Below are 22,727 nucleotides of genomic sequence, written 5' to 3' on the forward strand. Positions count from 1 at the left end.
TCCCTAGTTCCATTGTCAATGCATTACATGAGCTATAATCAATGATACACTATACCATATACACTTAATGGTCCATTCCAATCCTTTACTTTTTACTATTGATGTTTAATTTTTGCTTGATCTTTCATTACAATTTTATTGTCATTTTATGTATTTGGTTATTATCACACGAGTCACATATATTTAGTTGAACTAGCTTCAAAACACTATACATTATTGTGATTAACCACTTACTATTCAACTCATTGAGATGATATATGGTGTGAGTATACCCTCTCACAGTACTCCATTCCACCATTTTTACATAACTTTGAGTTTACTAGAAATGTTTAGAATTTAGGGGATGGCAGTGTGGAGGTAGCATGTATGTTACCTCCGCAGTGATTCTAAGGGCGAGATCCTATGTGTTTATGATTAATTCGAAGTGAGACTAGCTCATAGATTACTGTTCGTAAGACGGGTCGAGTCAAGATAAAAATGTAATACTAATAAGAAATAAAATGTTTATTACTTATATGAGAAATTGTAATACTTTTGAATAAAAATGTAATACTTTTACATTTTAATTAAAAATATTACATTTTTTCTCAAAAGTATTATTCCGTACATTTTTTCCTTATAAGTAACAAACATTTGTCAATATTACGTATAATGAAAAACGTAATAATTTTGATGAAAAATAAAATAATTTTTTCTTTTTTTTTTTTGCATATGTATTACTTTTTTCATATTGACCCAAACCAATTCGACATATCTCACGAATAAAAATTTGAGACGATCTTACACCAATGTGACTCTTTAATTAATATACTCATGTTTGAAATTTACATCATATATTCTTGGGGGTGTTTGGTTATTGGCTTATCAGTCAAAAAATAACTGATTTGACCAAGAATAGCCGATTGATCGGTTAATAAGCTGTTTTTGAGTGTTTGGTAAATGGCTGATTGGCCTTAGCTTATTCGCTCAATCATCCAAAATTTAAAACGCTGGTTACTGCAACGTTTCTAAACGGCTGATGCGTAAAAGGCAAATTTATCTCTTAATTCCTAATCCTTCAACCTTATCCCTTAATTCACTTTTCAATTCGCAGCTCAAAATTAGTGGCTTCACTTCAATTTATAGTTCAAAATTAGTGTTTTCTCTTCAAGTTGCAATATAATAATAATAATAATAATAATAATAATAATAATAATAATAATAATAATAATAATAATAATAATAATAATAACTTTTATAAAGTAATTTAAAAGAATTAAGAAATTCGTATAATGCCCTTATAGGTCATTTTACATCTAATCAACTAAAAGTAAACAGCTAATTTATCAAACACTTTTCTATAATCCGCTGATACAACCAGTTAAACAAATCAGCTAACACAATCAGTTATAAGGTATCAACTAACTCAATCAGCTATTAGCTAATTGCCAAACACCCTTATGTATGTATAATAATTATTAGTAGTAGTAATTATTGTGTATAATAATAAATAATAATAATAATAATAATAATAATAATAATAATAATAATTATTATTATTATTATTATTATTATTATTATTATTATTATTATTATAAGGCATAAGTGTCAAATAAGCCCATCTACTACTGCGAAGTGCTCAATTTTCACCACGAACTAAATTAAGTGTCGAATAAGTCTATCTACGAGTTAAATTTGTTCAATTAGCTTTTTTTTATAGGTTAATAACAAGTTACCTATTTAATTATTAAAATAAATAAAATAAAATAAAATAAAATAAAAAAAGAATACAGCCACCGGCTGTCCTCGCCGGACAGCCGGTGGCTGCCATTTCAAAGACAGCTGTGGTTGTCCGGCGAGGACAGCCGGTGGCTGTATTTTTTTTTTAAAATTATTTTTTTAATAATTTTTATATTATTTTGAAATTATTTTTTTAATAACTATTTGGTAACCTGCAAAAACAAGTCAATTACCTGCAAAAAAAGCTAATTGAATAAATTTAGTAGGTAAGTGTGGTTAATTAGCGTTTAATTTAGTTCATGGTGGAAATTGAGCACTTGACAATAGTACATGGGCCTATTTGACACTTCTTCCTTATAATAATAATAATAATAATTATTATTATTATTATAATCGTGGGAAAAAACCTAGATAAAAGGAGGTGTCTCCGTAAAAGCTGTAAGCATCAAATCCCCCACGTGTCTGCTTGTGAGTAGCCATTGAACCTACTGTTCACGAGATTCTGGTCTTCTGCTCACCTCACCGCTGCCACTCATCACAAACACCCACCCAACCCCCAACCCCCAACCCCCAACCCCCAACCCAACCCTTCGTCGCGCTCACGTCTTCTATCGATTTCATATCCGCCGAACTCACCAATCTGCACACTCTCTCTTTATATTTCAATGGAAGCTCATCAGTCAATGATGCCATAGCGAGATTTCGCCTTTTTTCTCCGTTGACACTGTAGAAAGCGCTCGAAATTTTAGCCTTTTGACTTTCTTCTCCATCTGCCTCCTGTACAGTGCTCGCACCTATGGCACCGCGTCGTTTGGTTCTGCTCTTCGCTCTTTTTTCTTCGATTTTTGCAGTTCTCAACGCCAGCGATGGAGATGCCGATCCGATTTACAAGTCAGTTCAGCTTTGATTTTCTTTTTCTCGCCTTCTCGCTCCATTTTTTTACTGATTAACTTAATTAAATCTGTTTAGTGTATTTTTGTTCTCATCTGGTGATGAATGTAGTACAATTTAGCTCAACTATGAACTGATGTTGATGGTGTTTCACAATTCAGAAGCCTTAAACAAATTAGGACCAATAAGAATCAGTGCTTTATTTGGAACTTAATGTCAATGCACAATCTTGGAGTATATACTCCTTATACACTGATTTCCAAAAAGAGATGTTGCAAACAAGTCCATTGCTGCAGTAACAGTTTAGCATGGAAAACGTTGAATGGGAAAAAGGACAAGTATCTAAGAGAGTTCTTGCACAGTTGGGAAACTCTTAGTGTAACTGAACTTTGTATGCTGTGCAAGTTCAAGTTCAAGTTCCATAATTTAGAAATGTAGTCATTAGTGCATTGAAGGTTGAATCTACTGCCAAAAATAAAATTAACAGTGTGCTTGTTTTTACTTTTAATAAGTAAATTTGCTTGAAAATAATATGCACGATGTAGGGGTAAACTGAACTTTTGAAAAATGTGTGCTTTTATACTAAGTAATAGGGGGATTATAAGTCAGGTGAACTTTTCTTTAAATCTTTTTTTATGATCTTGAGATTGAGAATGTCATTCTGCTAAATATAACCCATGCCAGTGGTTTTATCAACTTCAGTAAAACAGAAGCTAATGTATGTTCTTGAATGCAGCTTTGTTGTTATTTGTAGCTGCATTTTCTTGTGATATGTCTTCTGACTTGTGCTATTGCATTCACCAAATTGCTGCTTTGACAGAGTTTGTGTTCAGCAATGTGAGAAGAGTGGATGTGTAGGGGTTAAATGCTTTCAGCATTGTAATTTTTCATCTGGTGGGAATCCCATTGATGGTCCGTGGTATTTGCAAGAACCACTTTATTTAAAGTGGAAACAGTGGGATTGTCTCAGTGATTGTCGATATCATTGTATGCTGGCCAGGGAGGAAGAGAGACAAAAACTTGGGCTCAAGCCTGTCAAGTATCATGGAAAATGGCCATTTCAACGTGTTTACGGAATTCAGGTTTTCATGCTAGAGAAGCAGATCACTCATTTTCCTACTTAATTCTGTCAAAATTTTGGAGTCTTGTATTGTTGGCACACCTTAACTATATTTTGTTTATATATATTCAGGAACCTGTTTCTGTGGCTCTCTCTGCTCTCAATCTTGCTATACAATTCCATGGCTGGGTATCCTTCTTCATTCTAATTAATTATAAGCTGCCATTCAGGCCGAATAGAAAACCATATTATGAGTACACTGGCCTGTGGCACATCTATGCTATTTTATCAATGAACTCTTGGTTTTGGAGTGCTGTTTTTCATAGCAGGTGAGTGATAAGTGTGCGTATGGTTTTTTTTTTTTTTTTTTGCCTTAAATTTTATTTAATGGATACTCCTATAAAATGCCTGAAACTCTGCTTGTGTTTGTCTTAAAATTGAGTAATGTTCATCTTTTGTTTGTGACTCGTGCTCTTTTATGACCTTTATATTGAACAGTGAATCTACAGATAAAACATGTACATGCAGTTTGTTTGTTTCATTTACATAATTTCAGCTGAAGTAAAATAAAGACTAATAATTAGTCCAACAATTTTGCGACTACCAATACATGTTGCTCACTTGCTCTAAAGATGTTGGGGAAGAGTCCTTGATGTGAACCCACTAGGGCAGGTACGCAGTGGACCAAAAAACAGTAGGGGAATCTCCTTAGCTTGGCCAACCCAAAGGACATGAACTCTAACTTAACCGCAAAAACTAGTTTAAGAGTGAAGATTTTACCCAAACTTTAGAAATTGATCCAGGACCGACACCACCCCCCCGCCTTAATCCCTCAAGACTAATGTGTGGGACACATCAATTCTATTGGTGCCTGATTGGAATGACATTATCCTTGTTTTATTCTGTTAAAATGCAACTTCAGTTATGAGTGTTTGTGTTCAAGTATCCTTGAGCCTTACATTGCCTCACATCACCAGCATCAATTATATATATAATTTTATTGTGGTATATCATTATATTCCAATCCACTTTATATGTGACAAATGGTTTGATTTCTAATTTCTCATTTTCCTTGTCTTGATGTTGTGAAATTTTTTGCAGAGATGTGGATTTGACTGAGAGACTAGACCATTCTTCTGCCGTGGCTTTACTTGGGTTTTCTGTTATCTTGGCTATATTGCGAACTTTCAATGTGCGAGATGAGGCGCCCAGAGTAATGGTTGCTTCTCCAATTATTGCATTTGTGACAACCCATATCTTGTATCTTAACTTCTATCAATTTGATTATGGTACGACTGACTCTCACTCAGCTCTCATCTTCCTTTGCTTTCAACATTGTCAGGGCCACCTTACTAAGTCGCTTTCTTCAGACTCAGATTGGGGCTAAAGGTTTAGTTGAGTTGATTGCTTATTTTGTAATTGAAAAAATGTGGTGCAGGTTTGAACCGGAAGGTGTGTTTTGGTATGGTGATGGCGAAGCTTACAATATGGGGTGTATGGGCAGGGGTTAGTCGTCATCCATCACGGTGGAAGCTGTGGGTGGTGGTGATTGGGGGAGTTGTTGCCACCGTTGTTGAAGTATTCGACTTTGCTCCATACTGGGGATACGTGGATGCCCATGCTGTTTGGCATGCCACCTGCATTCCTCTCACCTACTTGTTTTGGAGTTTTGTAAGGGATGACAGTGAATTCAGGACAACTAGTCTGAGTAAGAAGGCAAAGTAGGATGGATCTGCCAAACTGTTGTGATGATGATCGTATCAAACTGGATCACCTTTGTATTGGGTCTTTGTTACAGTATCAGCAGACTGTCTTCCTCATTTTTTCTTTTGGGGTTGTTTTTTCTCGCATGATTTGCCTGGGTGCTCACTCCATGCGGGTTTCTTTGTTCTATGTTTTAATTCCATAGGTGTAGGGCTATTAGATGCATTGTTTGTGTTGCAAAATATAATGGTTCTGTAATTCAAAAAGTCAAATTCATACGTTTCTACTTTTTTTTTTTTTTTTTTTTGAAAGGATCTACTTTCTCTTTTAATTACATTGTTTTTTTTGGGGGGGTGGTGTTGGGGGTTGAAACACAAGTGAACTTCACCCAAAATGTTGAATTTCCAACTCTAAGGGCCTCTTAAATCCTGACCCGATAGAGCAGTTAGAAGAATGTAAATCAAGGTGATTCCTTCTACACTCCAATCCGATAGGGCATTTGGGAAAATGTAAATTACGGTGATTCAATGATTCAGCAGATAGGGTCAAATGCTGATGCACATAAGGGAGTTATCCACTTTGAATATAATTTCCACACGGCTGTCGTCAAGGTTCAAACTCACGTGGAGTAAAATCCAGAAGTGAAGTTGAGGAAAGAGTTTGGATGTAATTCATTCAAGCCTTGGTATCGGATATTTTACAATGAAGCCGTACAACCTCAAAAAATGAAGTACGGGTAGTAGCTAATCCTACATAGAATAGAATAGGAATGGACGCTTTTCTTTTGTTGAAAGGCAGGCATCCCTCCTGTTCATATAACTAGAGTCTAGAGACTAGTAGGTGGAGTGGACAATGGACGACATTCAACTCACATACATCCTAATTTTGCATTTGGCAAATAAATACGTAGGAACCACGACGGAATGGGAGAATTTATTTAAATGGAGTAAGACCAGAGTGACACGTCAGCATCAAGCTCCACGTCATTGGTACGGTCCACTACTGCGCATTGAGGTGGAGGTAGCATCAGGGCTTCAGCCATGTCAGCAAGCAATCCGGGCATATCGAAAAGCGCATCCTCGTCCATGAAGAACACGTTTTCGGTGGTGGTCGTCACTTGTTCCTCTTGCCTACTACTGTTGCACTCTTCTTCTTCTTCTTCTTCAGCTTCTACAATAATAATCCGTTCGTTTTGGTTTGCTGCTGCCACCGGACGGAATGCCTCCGCCGCCTCCGCAGCAGCTTTCTGGATGTCCTTTGGGTCGGCGGACGCCGGGATGGGAAGTCTCCAAGCCGAGTCGGCGAAGTTGAGACAAGCGGAGCGGCCTCTGAGAGCGATGGCGGCCACGTCATGAGCTCTAGCCGCCATTTCAGCCGTGGGGAAAGTTCCCAGCCATATCCTGGACTTCTTGTTGGGCTCCCTCACCTCACACACCCACTTCCCGGAGTTCCTCCTCCTCACTCCCCGGTACACCGGGTGTCGAGTCTCCCGGAACTTCTTCCTCCCAGCGCGTTTCTTCGGATTATTAGAAGCCAACAGCACCTCTTCATCCGAGAAATTCGCTTTCATAGCAGCGCTGCTGCAACTTCCAGTATCAGAAGACGACAGCGGCGAAGACACTGCTCCACCCATTTCCGGCGACCAAAAACTCGACGCCGCAGCGACAGCACTTAGAAAATTCCCAGAATAATAATTCCCAACTATATCCATATCCATATATAGATCAATCTTGAGTGATGGAGACTAGTAGATCGAAGTAGTAGGTACTTAAACGACGGCGGTACTTAGTAAAGTAATCAATAGAGATGGAGTGTGTATGAACTAATTATCACACTAAAATGGGAGTTATATATATATATATATATATATGTATGGGGAGAGTACAGTGTTTAATTTGATAAGTGTAAGGTGATAAGCTTACGTTGGAGACGCTAAAAAAACACGGAGTGTTATAAGGAGACAGGCTGGAGGAAGGAACTGGGAATTGAAGTAAATAAGGAAAATATGATGGAAGTGAATAGCCAGCTGTACGTGGTGGGGTCATTCAAACTGCCAACTGGATTTGGGTCACGCTACTGAAAGAGACAACAATGAAAAGGTGTTGCATAGGTCGTAAGTTGTGTACCCGACACGTGTGCTTTCACTTCATGAATGGGGCCCGCCCCCTTCTTTACGGGGGATTCCAAGGACCTTCACTTGCTGAATATATCAAGTCAAAGGTCAGCTAACCCAACTGTACTGACTATCTTCCGTACTTTATATATTTCCATAACTACGAGTAAGATACTATGACTTTTCCGCCATGCACACACGTTACAGTATACTCAGTCCCTCTTCACTTCCACTGTACTATCAATTTTTTTTTTAAATTAATTTTAATTCCCTAGTTTGATATATGTAATAAAAATATTATTTTCTATAAATACCTTTTTATACTAATTAATACTCGCTATTTTTTTAATAAGATTAATTTAAGGATTATATTGTTCTATTGCAAGGCGTACTACTTTTTTACTTCCATCATCGATATTTGATGAAATTCTTGTTGCGAACTATATTTATTATTTGAAGATTAATTATTACGAACCAAGATAGATGATGGGATCGAAATACTTCAACAGTATGCTCTGATTCGCTCGATCTCAAATTCATAAAAAAATTGGATGTAAATAAATAAAAGGTAGACATTATTTCTTCATAATATAAATAATATTTCTTTTTATATCTTATACTCCGTATTAATTTTCTTTAAAATATAATCAACAATACATAGAGTACAGCAAACATATATAATAGTATAGAATAAGGATCATCGGAGATGGATATATGGAAGAAAGGACAGAATAAGGATTGTGGAGCGAGGTGAGGTGACAGTTAATTGGAGGATCGGAGATGGAGATGATAGACGCGGTTGACAGTTAGGCGAGATGTTAGTTTTACAACCGCCAACATTATTAGGAATGATGGATGATTGGTTGGAAGCAGTAAAACGCTGGTGGTTTTTCCACGGAAACGCGTGAGCCACATGCATGCCTAATGGCTTAATCCCATGCCCCGCCCAAATCTTGTCATGGAACCACCAAATCTTTACTCCTTTGTCCCTTTCATCACTTAGGTACCTACTACCACCTAGTACACCTGTACGGAAGCCTGGAGATTCACAAATCTCAGTATCACCTTGTCATATTGTACCAAATTTGTGACAATACTATATTACTTTTTCTAAAATCAATTATTACCCATATATATTGATGTGTTAGATATAAGGATATCTTTATCTGTGCAATACTCTTTCACTTTAAAAAATGTGTCTCACTTCCACATCATCAAATTTGTAATTTTTCTTCACTATTTTCTCTACATCCCTGGAATACTATATCACTTTTAAAAGTGGTCTCACTTTCATATTATAATAATAAAATAACTAATAAAAAAAAGTCAGGCGTAGCAACTTTGCTGCCAAATGACAGCAAAAGCTGTCATTAGCAAATTTGTTATTCACATATACATAAAATAAAAAATAAAAAAAAATTAGTCACATTATTTAGCAAGTGCTCCCTTGGCTGGGTTGAGGACAACCTAAGTGGTAATATTTGTTCTCAATTTAAACTCGATGTGATACGAAATTTGGAGACACATTTATGAGAAGTATATATGAAAGATTCCTGAGTCAATTTTTAGGAAAATGTTTTGCTTATTATTTTGAAGATTGTCTTTCTTATGTCATAGAAATCTAACTAGTAATTAGAATCCCCAATTCGAGGGATTTGATTTCCATATTTAGTCTGGATTCAAAACTGGTAGTCAGAGAAAGGGCATATAATGGACATGTTCTTCTTTATTCTCAAAGAAGATAACAACATTCTATTTTTTGAGTACTTTTTAAAGATATTTTGATTTTTTTTTTTTACTTTGTATGAGAAAAGACTAAGTGTGTGTGTATATAATATATATATATATATATATATATATATATATATATATATATATATATAGCTCTTTATATGGCCTGGTATGATTACTTGAACTTTTCCCTACCAGGCCACAGTAATTGGCCGGATTGGAAAAGAATGCCGGCACTTCAATTTTATATAATAATAGAAATTAAAATGCAATTTAATAGAAACAATTTCCTATTGGGAAAACAAATTAAAAGACAGCTAGGTAAAGGGAATCCTTGATACCTATGTTGAATTGTGAGAAATTTGCTGTTTTGGGGTTGGGATAATGAAACTACAAAAGCAGGTAAAAAAGTAGAAGGCAATAATGGATTGGTGTTTGTATTCCCAAAAGGAGACATGTTCATTACAGACCCAACTCATCGTTCATCCTATACATATAATTTAATATTTTTCAAAGCTAAGCTTGATTGCGAGGGTTGGATTAGTTTATACTACTATCTACTTTTGGTTAGGGAGGACCACATTTGCATATTTGGAATTCGCAAAACGCAGAGCAGAGGTACATTAGTACTGCATATACTAATTAACCACATATCTACATTAGATTTTGTCGCTCAAAGTGGTCAATTCCCACCACTTACAAATACCATTCAGAAATGGAATGTCCATTACATAAAGTCTCCTCGATCAACCCTAATCATGACTGATTATGCTCTAACAGAATGCAATCTAAATCATGCGACTGCAATTATGAATCCCATCCTTCATCATATATATTTATATGTCTAAATGTATTATTTATATTCCCTGGCCGCCCGGGCTGTCTGTTTTTATCAAACAAACATGGGTTGATTTTGTTTGTTTAATACAATTTAATATTGTTATGGTTAATTTTACTACTAACTGGTAGTTGACGGCAGACTAACATAATCATTCATGGATGAAGTAACAGAACGGTAAGATCAGAGACTTGTGTATAACTGCATTGAGTTTTATTGAAAGTTTAGATCCGTTTTTTATCCAGAGAAATGAATTCCTAAAATCAAGCTTATCAAAACTGGGCTAAACAATTCCTAAAACATGAATATGAAAGCAATTTAGAATAACTTAACAAGTTTCAAAATTTATATTTTGGCAAGAACTCATCAAAATCCCTAAATATAGAGACCTCCATACTCCATATATAATCCTCCGGGCTCTTCAGCCATTCACCTTAATCTGTTACAGTCGAGGACCAAGCAATTTCCAAAGTTGTGTATATTTAGTTGTTTACAAAATGTAAGAAAATCATTGAATATATCTCCATCACTAACCATCTTAGCAGTACAATATTTTTATATATGACATTATATAATTTACCTTTACAAGATATGCCAAGCTAAGGTGAAAAATTACATTTTTTATTTTTATTTTCACATTTCACTGCATTTGGGTGAAATTGTTAAAACTAAAGGAAAAGAAGGAATAAATTTTGTAGTGTATGTGACAATAGTTAGGAATAAATTTTTAAAATTGATAACTAAAATAGAAAGATAATCATAAAAATTAAGGAACTAAAAGTTCTCATTCATAGCATAGCTTTGAAGAACCCAAACTCGATCTCATATATATGATATGATATGATATGATGCTGGGCATTGCTGGCCTGGGCTACAACGTAACGTAACCTCATCAGCTCATACATACAAAATTAAAATTAAACACAATATAATATTAAATTGACTAAGCTGCTTCAAATCTGATCTTCCCATCATGACCATATTGATCTGAAGCAAAAACATGAAACAGCTTCACATCATATTTAATACTATACGATGTAGTGAAGCTATAAGTGGAAGGATACCTACATAAACTGAGCACATGCACTTATATATATAGATATAGATATGCAGCGGCTGGAAACAATCGAAACTAATCGATAAGCCTTGGCACTTAATTAGCTTATTTGGAATATTATATTATGATTAAGGGTAGCTCCAGAGAGTATCTGCAGCACAGTAGTCTGGTGAGTCGTCGTCACCATGTGGCGGCGACAAGGGCTTCATCCTCGGCGGGCTTACCATCATGCCTCCAGCCATGTCCACCATCAGGTTCGGCATGTCAAACAGCGCCTCCTCATCCACGAACTCTTCCTCCTCCTTCTTTGGCACTACTGTTGACGAAGCCCCGGCCGCCAGTTCACTGCTGCTACTGCCGCCATGGCCAGTACTTGACGGAGCTGCTGGTGCTCTAGAGGCGGCAGCTCTGGCAGCCGCAGCGGCGATATCCGCCGCAGCGTGAGAGCTGGGAACTGGGTAGGAGACAACGGAGTCGGGGAAGTTGAGCGGGGCATCAGGGCCTTTGAGCGCGAGAGCAGCGACGTCGTAGGCTGCAGCCGCCATTTCTGGAGTGAGGTAGGTGCCGAGCCATATCCGCGAGGTTTTCTTGGGCTCACGGATTTCAGACACCCATTTCCCGTTCCTCCACCTGATTCCCCGGTAAAGATGGTGCCTCCGCGGCGAACCACGGCCTCCAGAAGGTGAAGGCTGGTCTTGAAATGCAGTAGCAGTAGCAGTATGGTGGGATAATGGATCAGGAATTTGTAGAGAAGGGGTGGGGTTTGGGGGAACGTTAACGTTCTTGTTGTTGTAATAATTAAACGGATCAGCCATTGCATGCTTGAAGTGAGCATAATGTCCGGGGGCTTTAAAATGGTATGGTAAAAAAGAAAAGCACATACATACAGGACAAGACAGAGAGGAGGGGAAGGGGGAGAAAGCGTGGGGGGTTCGCCGGCTCTTACGTGGGCCTATAATAAAAACCACATAGTACATGTCTTTTTGTAGTATTTCCGTATTTGGCATGACTCTGCCCAGTGCCCACACGTAAATTGGCGTAAAGCTGCACATTAGCTGTCCTTTGATACTTTTCTTTCCTGTATAGTACTTAGTAGGTCCCTCCCCTCCCCTCTCCTCCGTCTTAATCACCTACCTAGCTACCTATTTAAATAATTGCTATGCATTTCACTCTAAATAACAAACTAACGCTTCAACTGTCTCAATCTTGAATGGTTGGACACGACGTGGATACTTAAAGACATGGTCCGCTTTATCATTCTATAAGTCTCCCTCAAACATAGTGAAAATAAAATAAGATATTAATTTATAATATGAAACACAAACAATTTACAGACTCAAAGAATGAAATTTTGATTCTAGTTTTAAGATATTAAAACATAAATAAATAAATGCAATCTAAACACTTTTTTTTTTTTTTTTAATTTTGATTTCCAACAAAATTGAGTGACAGGAGAATCAAACCTTTTAAAAGTTTGTGTATATTATACATGTATCTAGTCTAGCCATATATGTATAGTTGATGGATGAAACAGTCATAGTGCTAATTTGGTCACACCTTAATTGATATATCATTTGATCTGTGAAAGTAATGCATCATCATTATTGGACACTGAATTTGATTTGGTCAAGAGATGCATGGACGTTACTATACGTTGCTTTAATTTAATAATTTGTCATAAATTTAATGCCACACAGATATTTTTGGTGTACTGGATCGATCATGATGACTCCAATTCAAAGCCACACGTGAAAACCAAGCAACGTTGGCATCTTAGAATTCACAAGCAACGAGCCCACAGGCCACATCCACACACAACAGCCACTGGTTCTTGATGGTTAGAAATCACCACTGCACCTACTCTCAAAGACTTGTTCTTTCATCCCGCCCGCCCAGAATTATCTATCTGAATCTGAGGTCTGAACATGAAGCTGTTCCTTATTACTTCTTCTTCTTCTTCTTCTTCTTCTTCTTCTTCATTCTGGGTTTCCTTCAGAAATTTTAAAAAAAATCAATTCAAACCCCATCATCATCATGTCCCCAACCTGGCTCAATTCAGAACCAACAAGCTGTCCTGCGGCTGTGGAGTTTCGAGTTCAATAATAATATCCCCTCCACCGCCTGACTTCGACTTCAGAACCCAAATTCTGGGCGATTCTCGGGCCGCCATAGCTGAAACTCAACCTGAGTTGCTAGACTTGGCTGATAATGGAAGCTTGGTTGTGATCAGCAAGAGGCAGTATGGGGCGGTTCCACCTTGGCGCACTGAGTTTGTGGAGCCTGACACAATTTGGCTGATTGGAACAACACACACTTCTCAGGATTCCGCGGTTGATGTTGAGAGGGTTATTCGTGCTGTTAGGCCTGATAATGTTGTTGTGGAGCTCTGCAGAAGCAGGCAAGCTAGCTATATATATATCCAGTGTTTTCATTTAATTGCCTGCCTGTCAATTCGATCTTATAATTCATTTTGATGTCTGTTGAATTGAATGTTTTTTAAGAGCTGAGGGAATTAACTTGTTGTTGATTCAAACACACACACACACAGAGACTAATCTAATATAATATAATATAATGATTATTAATTAGGAAAAGGAAAGCAGCTGAGAATTATATTGAATGATATATATCTATATATGGCTTAACTTCACTTGTTGCAGAGTTGATTTTCAGAGCCGGGATCATGTACACTGGTGATGTTAATGAGCAGCCCTTGAAATCAAACATGTTTTCTATAAGTGGGAATGGGTTCTTTGGCACTGTTGGTCGTAGCATAAACTTGGGTATGTAAATTAAAGAATGTATGTATGTTCATTTTTAATTTGCTCTTATATATTGCTATTATTATGTTGCATTGATCTTCAAATTAAATTAAAGCAAAAAGTGTATGTGTGTCTATGCAGGGGGGCAGACTGCTCTAGCATTGCGTCTCTTGTTGGCATTTTTCTCCTCAAAACTCTCATCACATGTTAATCGTCCCTTTGGTGATGAGGTAAATTAAAATATATATACTCAATAAATTAAAACTGTATAAATGTAGGTGCTTAATTTAATATAATTAATTAATTAATTTGTGGATCTGAACCAAGCTAAGCATCTAATGGGCGGCAAGCTAAGTTTGATTGCATAATATAATGTATGTAGTTTCGTGCTGCTCGAAAGGTTTCTGAGGAAATTGGTGCTCAAATAGTATTGGGAGATCGACCCATAGAGATTACAGTATGTTCATTCCTGCAATGCACTCCCTATTTTTTAATTAATTACTTAATATAACTACTGTACATGCAATTAATTAATAATTGTTAGGTTTCTTGTGTTCGGTAATGGATCAGCTTGAACGTGCATGGAATTCATTGAAGTTGAAAGAGAAATTTGGATTGGTTTCCTCTGTTGTCCGTGGAATAACATCTTCATCCTCTGATCTCGACATCAAAACTCTGCAGGTTAATTACTATATATATATATATGTACTAGCTAATTAATTAATATAATAATTCTCTTTTCTTGCTTAATTAATTAGCTTCCTCCCCCCCAATGCATGGCAGGAGGAACGGAGCTCCAAGAACAACACCTTCCAGCTTTATGAGCAGTTAAGCTTCTCATATCCCTCACTCCTGCAGCCCCTCATACACGAGCGTGATACAGTAAGTATATTATTGTATTATATATTTTTAACAAATCACGTAAGTGGCTTTTATGGATCATCTCTAGAAAGCTTTGATACTAATTATTCGAATCAAACACTTACTACCACGTCAAAAGCTATAGCTAGTAATAATCAAATCACCTAATAATATAATTCCCCTTAGTACATTTGGGCCTTTACCGGCCTCCGCCCAATCATTTTTTTTTTTTTTTTTTTTGAATACCCGCCCAACCATCTTTAATAATATAGTATAATTGTTGTTACATATATATACACGCATGCATGCAGTATCTTGCTTGGTCCCTGAAGAGGAGCAAAGCAGTGAATGGGAGTAAGAAGGTGGTGGGAGTGATAGGCAATGGGCACATGAACGGGGTCATATATTCACTTATGTCTGACCAAGGCAACCTGCGCTTTCGCGACCTCGTTGGCCTCCGCACTGCACCCAACAACCAATACGCCTGGCTTAATACCATTTTCAACAACTTGTTCAGAGACACTGTAATTGCTATCATATTATGGTTCTTCTTTCACCACTTCAACCTTAAATTCTAGTTTTTTTTTTTCCGATCCCCTCAACAAATCTGATTGGATTCTGATTATATTTATATAATATAGAAGATTTATATATAATTGCGTTGGGAATTTATTATTATTTTAAATAAAAATAACATAACAAATCTGTGGATTAAATTTTCTGATTATCTGTGGGCGAAATCAAGGATCACCCAAATCTATGATCTGGTGCAGCCCCTCATCGAGCGGATGTGTTTTACGTAAATCGGATAATCTCTTCCTTAATATACGTCATATCTTTACTTACGGAAAAACAATTAATGTTATATATGATACTATTTTTGCTTGTTTACAAAAGATCGTGTGTCAAGATTTGATTTTCTTATTTTCCAAAGATTTTTATTTTAATTTATATACAAATTAAAACATGCACAATATATATGATACTCCGTATATAATTACATTTTGCATTTAACTTGTAATATTGTGGGCTCATTATTTTAATGATTTTGTGCGATACGTTGTGTAATTTTCATGATCGAATATAAATAAAATCTGTAAAATATTTAAACAATTTTGTACTAATCAAACATGTAAACTATACGTTTATATATGCGAATATATATTATGTGTTACTTATCATTTATTCATAATATATGTGTTTACGTGCGGTCATATATATTACTTATGTATATGTACAGTAGTGTATAGTGCATATACGGATATTTTATGCACCTTGCCATAGTAACTATCATTTTGTATTTTAAATATTTAATTAAAATATAATCTACAATCAAAATTAATTGTTATATGCTAATTTTAATAACATGATAATTAAAGAATAGGACAAATATATGATAATTGTTGGTGCATGTAATAATTGTTTTGTCTAACTAACAAAAATACAATAAGGATAATTTTGCCAAATAAAATGAAATGTACAATATATAAAGAAAATATATAAGCATACAAAAAAGGGGAAAAAATAATAGATATAACCTTGATTGATGATACATATTTTATACAGAGTATGTTTCTAGATAAGTAACATGTTTTAGTGATTTAGTTGGCATAATAAATCAAACTACTCCTATATTTTAAAGTGAGATTGTAAATTCTATACCATTCTTACCCCAAAAGGCTAAATCCTCAACCCTAAGGACCCCACACTCAGATCCGAAAGAGCATGTGGGAGGATGTAAATTCTATACCATTCTTGGTCATACAACTAATAACTTTCATTGTTTTTAGTTGTATAATGTAGTGCGTGCTAAGTGGGCGCAAACCCCGTGCGTGCAAGTCCAAATTAGATTCGTATAATATTTAATATAATTTCTCCTGATGATCAATTAGATCAGCATATATATATAACTAACCAAAAAGTGAAAAAAATAAAATAAAATAAAATATAGCGAATCCAAGTTTGTAAACAAAATATTTGATCGAATCCGCCATGCCCCACACGGATACAATACAAGCCGTTGACGACTCAACAAAACATGTATAAATACGAGGTGTGTTTCAATTTGTCATTTGCTTTGCTTGCATCTTCAATTCATTCCTCAGCTTCAATATAATAACCCCACCGAACCGTACCCCAGTCCCCAGACCAGATCAGTGATGGACTCCTCTGCTGCTAATGCCATGAAAATTTTGGTTGTGGACGACGATTCCACTTCCCTTGCCGTTGTTGCTGCTCTTCTCAGGAAATTGAACTTCCAAGGTTCATTTTATTTATTACTCTTCCTTTCACTCATCACTTGTTTCTTAAGATCTATATATGTATATGCATGCATGGATCCATCCTTAGCTTTTTTTGTTAATTATACACATATGCGACTTGCATCCATCGTCTTTCTTCTTTCTTCAATGGATATATACATTTTGTGCGTGTATGCCTTAGCTTGTAAAACATGTTTTGTGGGAGATCGACGCTTACAAATTAAATCAAATAGTAATTCATTTTAATTATTTATCAATAAAAAGTATGCTAATTATTAGATCCACGAGTTTTCAAAGAAAAAAAAAATACAAATTTTCAATTTTTCGATGGGAATCTTCAATCCCACCTAGTGTTGCAAAAATCACGCTTAGGCGCTAGGCGGTGGGAGGCCGCCGCGAGGAATGGCCTTGGCGGCCTCCTTCGCGGCCGGTTCGGGGATTTTTTTTTTTTTTTTTTTTTGTTGAAGATGTGAGAAAAGTTCCGGAAGGCATAACTTTTGATTCGGTTGTTTGATTTGAACAATTTTTTTTTTCAAATCACGTATTTTTTCAAGATCTATACTAATTTCTCAAAAAAAATGCTTCTTTAGCTCTTAATTTTAGTTTTTTTTTTAATATATTTAGATGGTTTAAACAATCTTTTGAACAATTTTACAACCACTTTCGTAAATAGTTTCTAAGAAATAACTATGGAAACCTTATGTTTTATTACTAAATTTTGAAAAATTTTAATTTTATTTTTAATTAAAAAAATAAAAAATAAAAATAAAAAATCGGCGCCTAAGTGCCCCCTTGACACCTAGGGGGCGCCTAACGTTTTTTGCAACATTGATCCCACTCCAATGTGAATGGAGATTCCGATTCAATGGGGATTCCGATTTTAGCCTATCAGAGACGGGAATACCACTCCATTATATATATATATATATAAAGTGAAGATCGATCAAAACCGTTCATCATGATTTATCAATGGTTGCGAGTTTTCAAAAAAAAAAACATAATGTTAATTTTATAAATATTCTAAACTTTTAAATTTTTAATATTTATAAAACTAACCTGACATTTTTTCCCATTATTTTCAGCAACCATCCGTAGTTGATCTACTTAAAATAGATGGATTAGAGTATTTCTAACTTTTTATGTGAGGGTATGTTCTCACTTAAATCCTTTCTCTCAGGCATGCGCGTGCGTGTGTAAAATCTACACAGAGATTTAATTTTTAATTTTTTGTATTTTAATATAAAAAATTGCATGTACTAATTTGACCATTTGATTATGGGGTAGACTGGAAATCAAAAAAATTTCAATTCCTATACGAGGTTGTGGTCAAGGAAATGGGGATGAAGATGGCCCCCGCCCCTTTCTTCTTCTTTTCTTGAATAAATTTGCTCTATAAAACATGTATGACTGGAGAGTGGAGATGACACTGTTAATTAAAATGTATGGTAGTTAAATGACTTTAATCTTTATCTCTTCTTAAATAGATTTGCTTTATAAAACATGTTTGGCATGCAGGGGATACCACTCATAAAAATTATATTTGATCTATTTGTAACTTATTTGAACTATTTATATATCATCATTTAAACGTGTATATATATGCTAATAAGATCCTTATTCCTATTTGACTGAATAAATTTGTTGTATGTATAACGCATGTTTAGCGTGCAAATCTACTAACAACTCATTTGAATTATTTACCATTAAAAAGCATGCTAGTTAAATCTTTATTTTTTTTTAGATAGATTTTATTTTATTTATGAAACATGTAGAAATCTATAAATAACTCATTTGAAACTTGTATGGTAAACCTTTTAAATTCTCTTGAAAGAATTTATTTACTTGTTATATTTAATGTAGTTAATTAGTGTCACGCTAGCTAGCTCTCATTCATTCCTATGCTATATATATATTGTTGAATTGGTTGAATGGAAGTAGAAAAATTATTGTTAGTTACGAAGCGAGTAATTAATTTATATTTTAAATTGTTAATAAAGTTGATTGGGGGATTTAATTAATGGGGTTGGGTGCAGTTGTGACAGTGAAAGACCCCAGGGAAGCACTGATTATTCTTGGTGGGGTGGAAGCAGCAGGTGGGTTTGATGTTGTTATTGCAGATGTGCACATGCCTGAGATGAATGGATTTGAATTGCAGCACCAAATCACCACTCACTTTCAACTGCCTGTTATTTGTGAGTAATTAGTTTTTATATACTTTAATATTTGGACTAGCTATATATGATGATGATGATGATGAAATATATATGTAAAAATAATGAATGTAAATGCATATATATATATGCAGTGATGTCTGTTGACGACAGAGACACCATGGTGGGGAGGGGAGTGGACTTTGGTGCTACTTTATTCATAAGTAAGCCGGTGTCGGTTAATGATGTCAGAAAGTATCTATGCCAAATTGCGGCGGCGGCTCCTAAGAAGGACGACCAAAATACCAATATTATTCCTCCTCTTCCTCCTACAGATGATCCTGCAGCTAACACAAATAATAATAATAATAATAATTATGAAATAACAAGAGAAGGAGAAGTAACATTCAAGACTAATAAGCTCACCGGAAAGAAAAAGCTTGTCTGGACAGCCAGACTTCACTATAAGTTCTTGGATGCTATCACATTAATTGGACTTAACAGTAAGTTGAATTGGATCTATATATGTATATATTGGTTAAAATTAAAGTTGTCTAATTTAATTTGTTTGTCGGCTTGGATCTTGAATTATTGGTTGTACGTGCTGCGTGCGTGCGTGTATGTGGGCGTAGATGCTGTTCCAAAGAAGATTCTAGAAGTCATGGATGTGCCCGGAATAACAAGAGAACACGTTGCCAGTCATTTGCAGGTAGCTTAATTAGCTTCAGCTCAGTTCGATCGCCTTATTAGCTGTTTAATTAATAATATATATTATATATGCAGAAATACCGAATGTTCTTGAAGCGGGTGACGGAGCTAACGGTGCCAAGCCAACGGAATAATGTTGATTGGGGGTTTGGCAGCGGGGTGAACTTGGGCCCAAGAATTGCTGCACCCAGAAGGTACGGGGGCATGCTTTCCCTAATTAATAATCTGCAGACATCATTAGGCGGCGGCGGGCGGTGGAATAATAATATCACGGCGGAGGAGCAGCCGCCTATACCTATGCCCCCAGCTGGGACCTTCTCATCATCATCATCATCGTCCTTTTTATTCTCCGGTCCTCCTCGCCTAGCCGCCGCTTCACCTCTTTGTAATCAACCCAGCTGGCGGCCTGGATATGGTACGGGTGGTCGTCAATCAAGCCTGCTGCTTTCGCCCCATCATCATCAGCAGCAGCAGCGTTTTAATTTTGGACTACAGTCGTCCCCGTCGTTGATACCTGCTAGAACCAATATGGTGAACCCAATTTATCAGCGAAGCTTCACATTGTTGCCCCCCCTGGTAATCCGTGGAAATATTAATGACGCTATAGCTGCAGCGTCACCGCCGGTGCCGGCACTGCAATTCCAAGGTGGAGGCGGCAGTAGTATGCTACAGCCTCCTCAAACATACAACAACATTAATAATAATAATGCTGCTGCTGAAACTACTAGGTATAGGAATATTGAAATAATGGTGAGGGGTGCAGCAGCAGCAGCAACGCGCCCCAATCAACTGAGCGGCCGCGTAGTTGAGGAGGTTCCTCCTAATCCTCTTGATTTTGGTTTTCTCTTCGATATCAATGATGATGATGTGTTCAAGTTCCTGTTGAGTGATTCAACGGAGAACCAAAGCGATGATGCATCTCAGAATAGCCGCCCAAATACTTGTACAGAAGGCGGAGGAAACCGGCCGCCGCCGTTGTTTGTTCCTGTTGACCATGACCCTACTGTTCAACCACAAACTGATCTGACGCCGCCGCCCTCACACCCACTTCATGATGATGCTATTGGAACCAATACTGCTACTGGAGGAGATGAAAATTCCAACTTGAGCAATAGTAGTGCTGTGACGACGACACAGTACTACGATGATCATGAGGATCTTCCAAGCCTTGATCAACTGCTTCTGGAGCCGCGTAACGATGAGGAATTATTCCTTCAATCCGTTTATGCTTCAATGCCCTCCGTGGGCGCCGCCCAACAACACCACACATCCAATAATTGAATTGCAGCATATATTATTGGGGATATGCTTGCTAGCAACTTTCGTATGTAAACGGCGTACAATTTCTTTCGACTTTTGAGGACGTGATCAGCAAATTTTATATATTCAACTCAAACTTTAATTTAATTTAAAACTCCATCTCATATTCTGATCTATATATTTCATGCATGTCATAATAAGATTATATTATTTATGTGATTGATGGATGATTTAATTTGCCCGCATTTTATAATTTATATAATGAAATATTTAGACATTGCTGGAAGGGAGAACTTTTGCCTACAATTAACTCAATATAATACCTAAAAGGCAATAACATCAATTGTGAGATGCATCCAAACAAATCTATTTTGAATCGCTGTACTAGCTAGCTAGCTTCTTACTATATCTATTGGCAACGACGTCTCCATTGTATTTCAAATCACGGCAATTTATGTTGTGCATCCGCAAAAAAAAAAAAAAAAACGCGCATTCCACTTAAAAAAAAAATTAATTTCGATTCCCAGCAACATCATTATGTTGTTCATTCATTCTAGATTTTTAGTTATGAAATTATGAATGTGTAATTATGCATGGCGTAGTTATGTAATTATGGATTTATAGTTATGAAGTTATAGATGTATAGTTATGCAATTCTGGATGTATAGTTATGAAGTTATGAATGTGTAGTTATGAAGTTATGGATATGAACTTCTATTTTATATTATTCTCAAACTCTACTGGATATGTAAACATTTTTTTAAATGAAAATAATCCATCTTTATTTGTCACATAGATAAATGTGAAAGAGTAACGTTTGTGAATAAATATAATATACGAGTAACTTATTATGTAAATGTGAAACATACAATATGAGTATATGAGTATTACTCGCCAACTAAAGATAGCATGCGGTCTAATGGCCAGTTATGGGGCGCAACAATTATACAGTGGACCATGGTTCAAAATGGCAGACACTATAGTGTATCTAAACTGACATTATCTCACATATTATTTTTATTATATTATATTATCAAATGAAACTGCAATTAAATTGAAATGAAACTGTAATTATATTGAAATGAAACTGCAATATATACAAAATTAAACTGAATAACAATTTCACATATTTGAATATATATTATCCAGTGAAATTACATTTATATCAAAATGATACTGTAGCTGTGTTGAAATGAAACTGCGGTGTATATATGATACATGGACCACAATACATTGTGGACCGCCCACGGTATAATTTGCCTTAGAATTAATTTCACTTTTGGTCCCACAACTTTTGAGTTCTTATCACTTTTGGTGCACAACTTTAAATTTTTTCAATTTTGGTGCCTAACTTTGTTATTTTTATCAGTTTAGGTCCTTCTAGCCAAATTGACGGTAAAATATTTCTAGATTTTATATTTTAGGGGCAAAATCGTCATCCCATGGAAAGATCTTCAATATTTAAACAAAAGAAAAATCAGATTAAGAGGAAAAGAAGAGTTTGCCAATGGTCGAAACTATAAATCCCATAGATATGTCTGGTTTCTGCCCATCTTCCCCATTATTCTCATCATCAAACACCTATAGATATGATTTTACGGTGATTTTGTTT

General features: G+C 35.9%; 6 protein-coding genes and 1 long non-coding RNA gene across 9 annotated transcripts in view; 3 read left to right on the forward strand and 4 right to left on the reverse strand.

Moving 5' to 3' along the window:
* Nucleotides 1–2,284: 2,284 nt before the first annotated feature.
* On the forward strand, nt 2,285–5,561 carry LOC109186322 (post-GPI attachment to proteins factor 3-like). Its single transcript, XM_019336258.1, has 5 exons — nt 2,285–2,610; nt 3,431–3,692; nt 3,803–3,999; nt 4,772–4,959; nt 5,109–5,561. The coding sequence occupies exons 1-5, from the start codon at nt 2,516–2,518 to the stop codon at nt 5,393–5,395; spliced, it is 1,029 nt and encodes a 342-aa protein (XP_019191803.1). The 5' UTR covers nt 2,285–2,515; the 3' UTR covers nt 5,396–5,561.
* On the reverse strand, nt 3,861–7,202 carry LOC109186327 (dehydration-responsive element-binding protein 1A-like). Of its 2 annotated transcripts, XM_019336267.1 has the most exons (3): nt 6,311–7,202; nt 4,822–4,827; nt 3,861–3,880 (listed from the first exon to the last, which is right to left on the reverse strand). In XM_019336267.1, the coding sequence occupies exon 1, from the start codon at nt 7,089–7,091 to the stop codon at nt 6,312–6,314; it is 780 nt and encodes a 259-aa protein (XP_019191812.1). In that variant the 5' UTR covers nt 7,092–7,202; the 3' UTR covers nt 3,861–3,880; nt 4,822–4,827; nt 6,311. The 2 variants fall into 2 exon arrangements, with proteins under 2 accessions (XP_019191812.1, XP_019191811.1); XM_019336266.1 differs by lacking the exons at nt 3,861–3,880; nt 4,822–4,827 and adding an exon at nt 6,022–6,267 and having other exon boundaries at nt 6,313–7,202.
* Nucleotides 6,006–14,531, reverse strand: LOC109186329. Its single transcript, XR_002055123.1, has 3 exons — nt 14,520–14,531; nt 8,737–8,740; nt 6,006–6,253 (listed from the first exon to the last, which is right to left on the reverse strand). It is a non-coding gene; the product is annotated as an uncharacterized LOC109186329 (long non-coding RNA).
* LOC109186326 (ethylene-responsive transcription factor ERF027) lies at nt 10,817–11,975 on the reverse strand. Its single transcript, XM_019336265.1, has one exon. The coding sequence runs from the start codon at nt 11,926–11,928 to the stop codon at nt 11,242–11,244; it is 687 nt and encodes a 228-aa protein (XP_019191810.1). The 5' UTR covers nt 11,929–11,975; the 3' UTR covers nt 10,817–11,241.
* Nucleotides 12,823–15,392, forward strand: LOC109186320 (traB domain-containing protein). 2 transcript variants are annotated; one of them, XM_019336255.1, is made up of 7 exons: nt 12,823–13,511; nt 13,787–13,896; nt 14,017–14,105; nt 14,258–14,332; nt 14,446–14,556; nt 14,659–14,757; nt 15,048–15,392. In XM_019336255.1, exons 1-7 carry the CDS (start codon nt 13,039–13,041, stop codon nt 15,312–15,314), a joined length of 1,224 nt encoding a protein of 407 aa, XP_019191800.1. In that variant the 5' UTR covers nt 12,823–13,038; the 3' UTR covers nt 15,315–15,392. The 2 variants fall into 2 exon arrangements, with proteins under 2 accessions (XP_019191800.1, XP_019191801.1); XM_019336256.1 differs by having other exon boundaries at nt 12,824–13,511; nt 14,662–14,757.
* A 1,471-nt stretch (nt 15,393–16,863) lies between these two features.
* Nucleotides 16,864–21,136, forward strand: LOC109186284. Its single transcript, XM_019336207.1, has 5 exons — nt 16,864–16,998; nt 19,031–19,189; nt 19,303–19,650; nt 19,780–19,856; nt 19,931–21,136. The coding sequence occupies exons 1-5, from the start codon at nt 16,896–16,898 to the stop codon at nt 21,134–21,136; spliced, it is 1,893 nt and encodes a 630-aa protein (XP_019191752.1). The 5' UTR covers nt 16,864–16,895.
* Nucleotides 19,056–22,727, reverse strand: part of LOC109186325 (F-box protein PP2-A13-like) — a 29,279-nt gene continuing 25,607 nt past the window's right edge. The window contains exon 5 of the mRNA XM_019336264.1: nt 19,056–19,068. The gene's annotated coding sequence lies outside the window, so the exon portion shown is untranslated. The remainder of the gene's footprint in view (nt 19,069–22,727) is intronic.

The sequence above is a fragment of the Ipomoea nil genome, unplaced genomic scaffold (genome assembly GCF_001879475.1).
Source record: "Ipomoea nil cultivar Tokyo-kokei standard unplaced genomic scaffold, Asagao_1.1 scaffold1407, whole genome shotgun sequence".
Lineage (NCBI taxonomy): Eukaryota > Viridiplantae > Streptophyta > Magnoliopsida > Solanales > Convolvulaceae > Ipomoea > Ipomoea nil.

What these genes read in the sequence shown, in the direction of transcription:
- LOC109186284 (XM_019336207.1), top strand. Translation starts at nt 16,896, where the DNA reads ATGGACTCCTCTGCTGCTAATGCCATGAAAATTTTGGTTGTGGACGAC. An exon ending in CACATTAATTGGACTTAACA is followed by an intron (nt 19,651 to 19,779) that starts GTAAGTTGAATT and finishes ATGTGGGCGTAG; the next exon opens with ATGCTGTTCCAAAGAAGATT. An exon ending in ACGTTGCCAGTCATTTGCAG is followed by an intron (nt 19,857 to 19,930) that starts GTAGCTTAATTA and finishes TTATATATGCAG; the next exon opens with AAATACCGAATGTTCTTGAA.
- LOC109186327 (XM_019336267.1), bottom strand. Translation starts at nt 7,091, where the DNA reads ATGGATATGGATATAGTTGGGAATTATTATTCTGGGAATTTTCTAAGT.
- LOC109186326 (XM_019336265.1), bottom strand. Translation starts at nt 11,928, where the DNA reads ATGGCTGATCCGTTTAATTATTACAACAACAAGAACGTTAACGTTCCC.
- LOC109186320 (XM_019336255.1), top strand. Translation starts at nt 13,039, where the DNA reads ATGAAGCTGTTCCTTATTACTTCTTCTTCTTCTTCTTCTTCTTCTTCT. An exon ending in ATCGACCCATAGAGATTACA is followed by an intron (nt 14,333 to 14,445) that starts GTATGTTCATTC and finishes GTAATGGATCAG; the next exon opens with CTTGAACGTGCATGGAATTC. An exon ending in TCATACACGAGCGTGATACA is followed by an intron (nt 14,758 to 15,047) that starts GTAAGTATATTA and finishes GCATGCATGCAG; the next exon opens with TATCTTGCTTGGTCCCTGAA.
- LOC109186322 (XM_019336258.1), top strand. Translation starts at nt 2,516, where the DNA reads ATGGCACCGCGTCGTTTGGTTCTGCTCTTCGCTCTTTTTTCTTCGATT. An exon ending in AACGTGTTTACGGAATTCAG is followed by an intron (nt 3,693 to 3,802) that starts GTTTTCATGCTA and finishes ATATATATTCAG; the next exon opens with GAACCTGTTTCTGTGGCTCT. An exon ending in AGTGCTGTTTTTCATAGCAG is followed by an intron (nt 4,000 to 4,771) that starts GTGAGTGATAAG and finishes AATTTTTTGCAG; the next exon opens with AGATGTGGATTTGACTGAGA.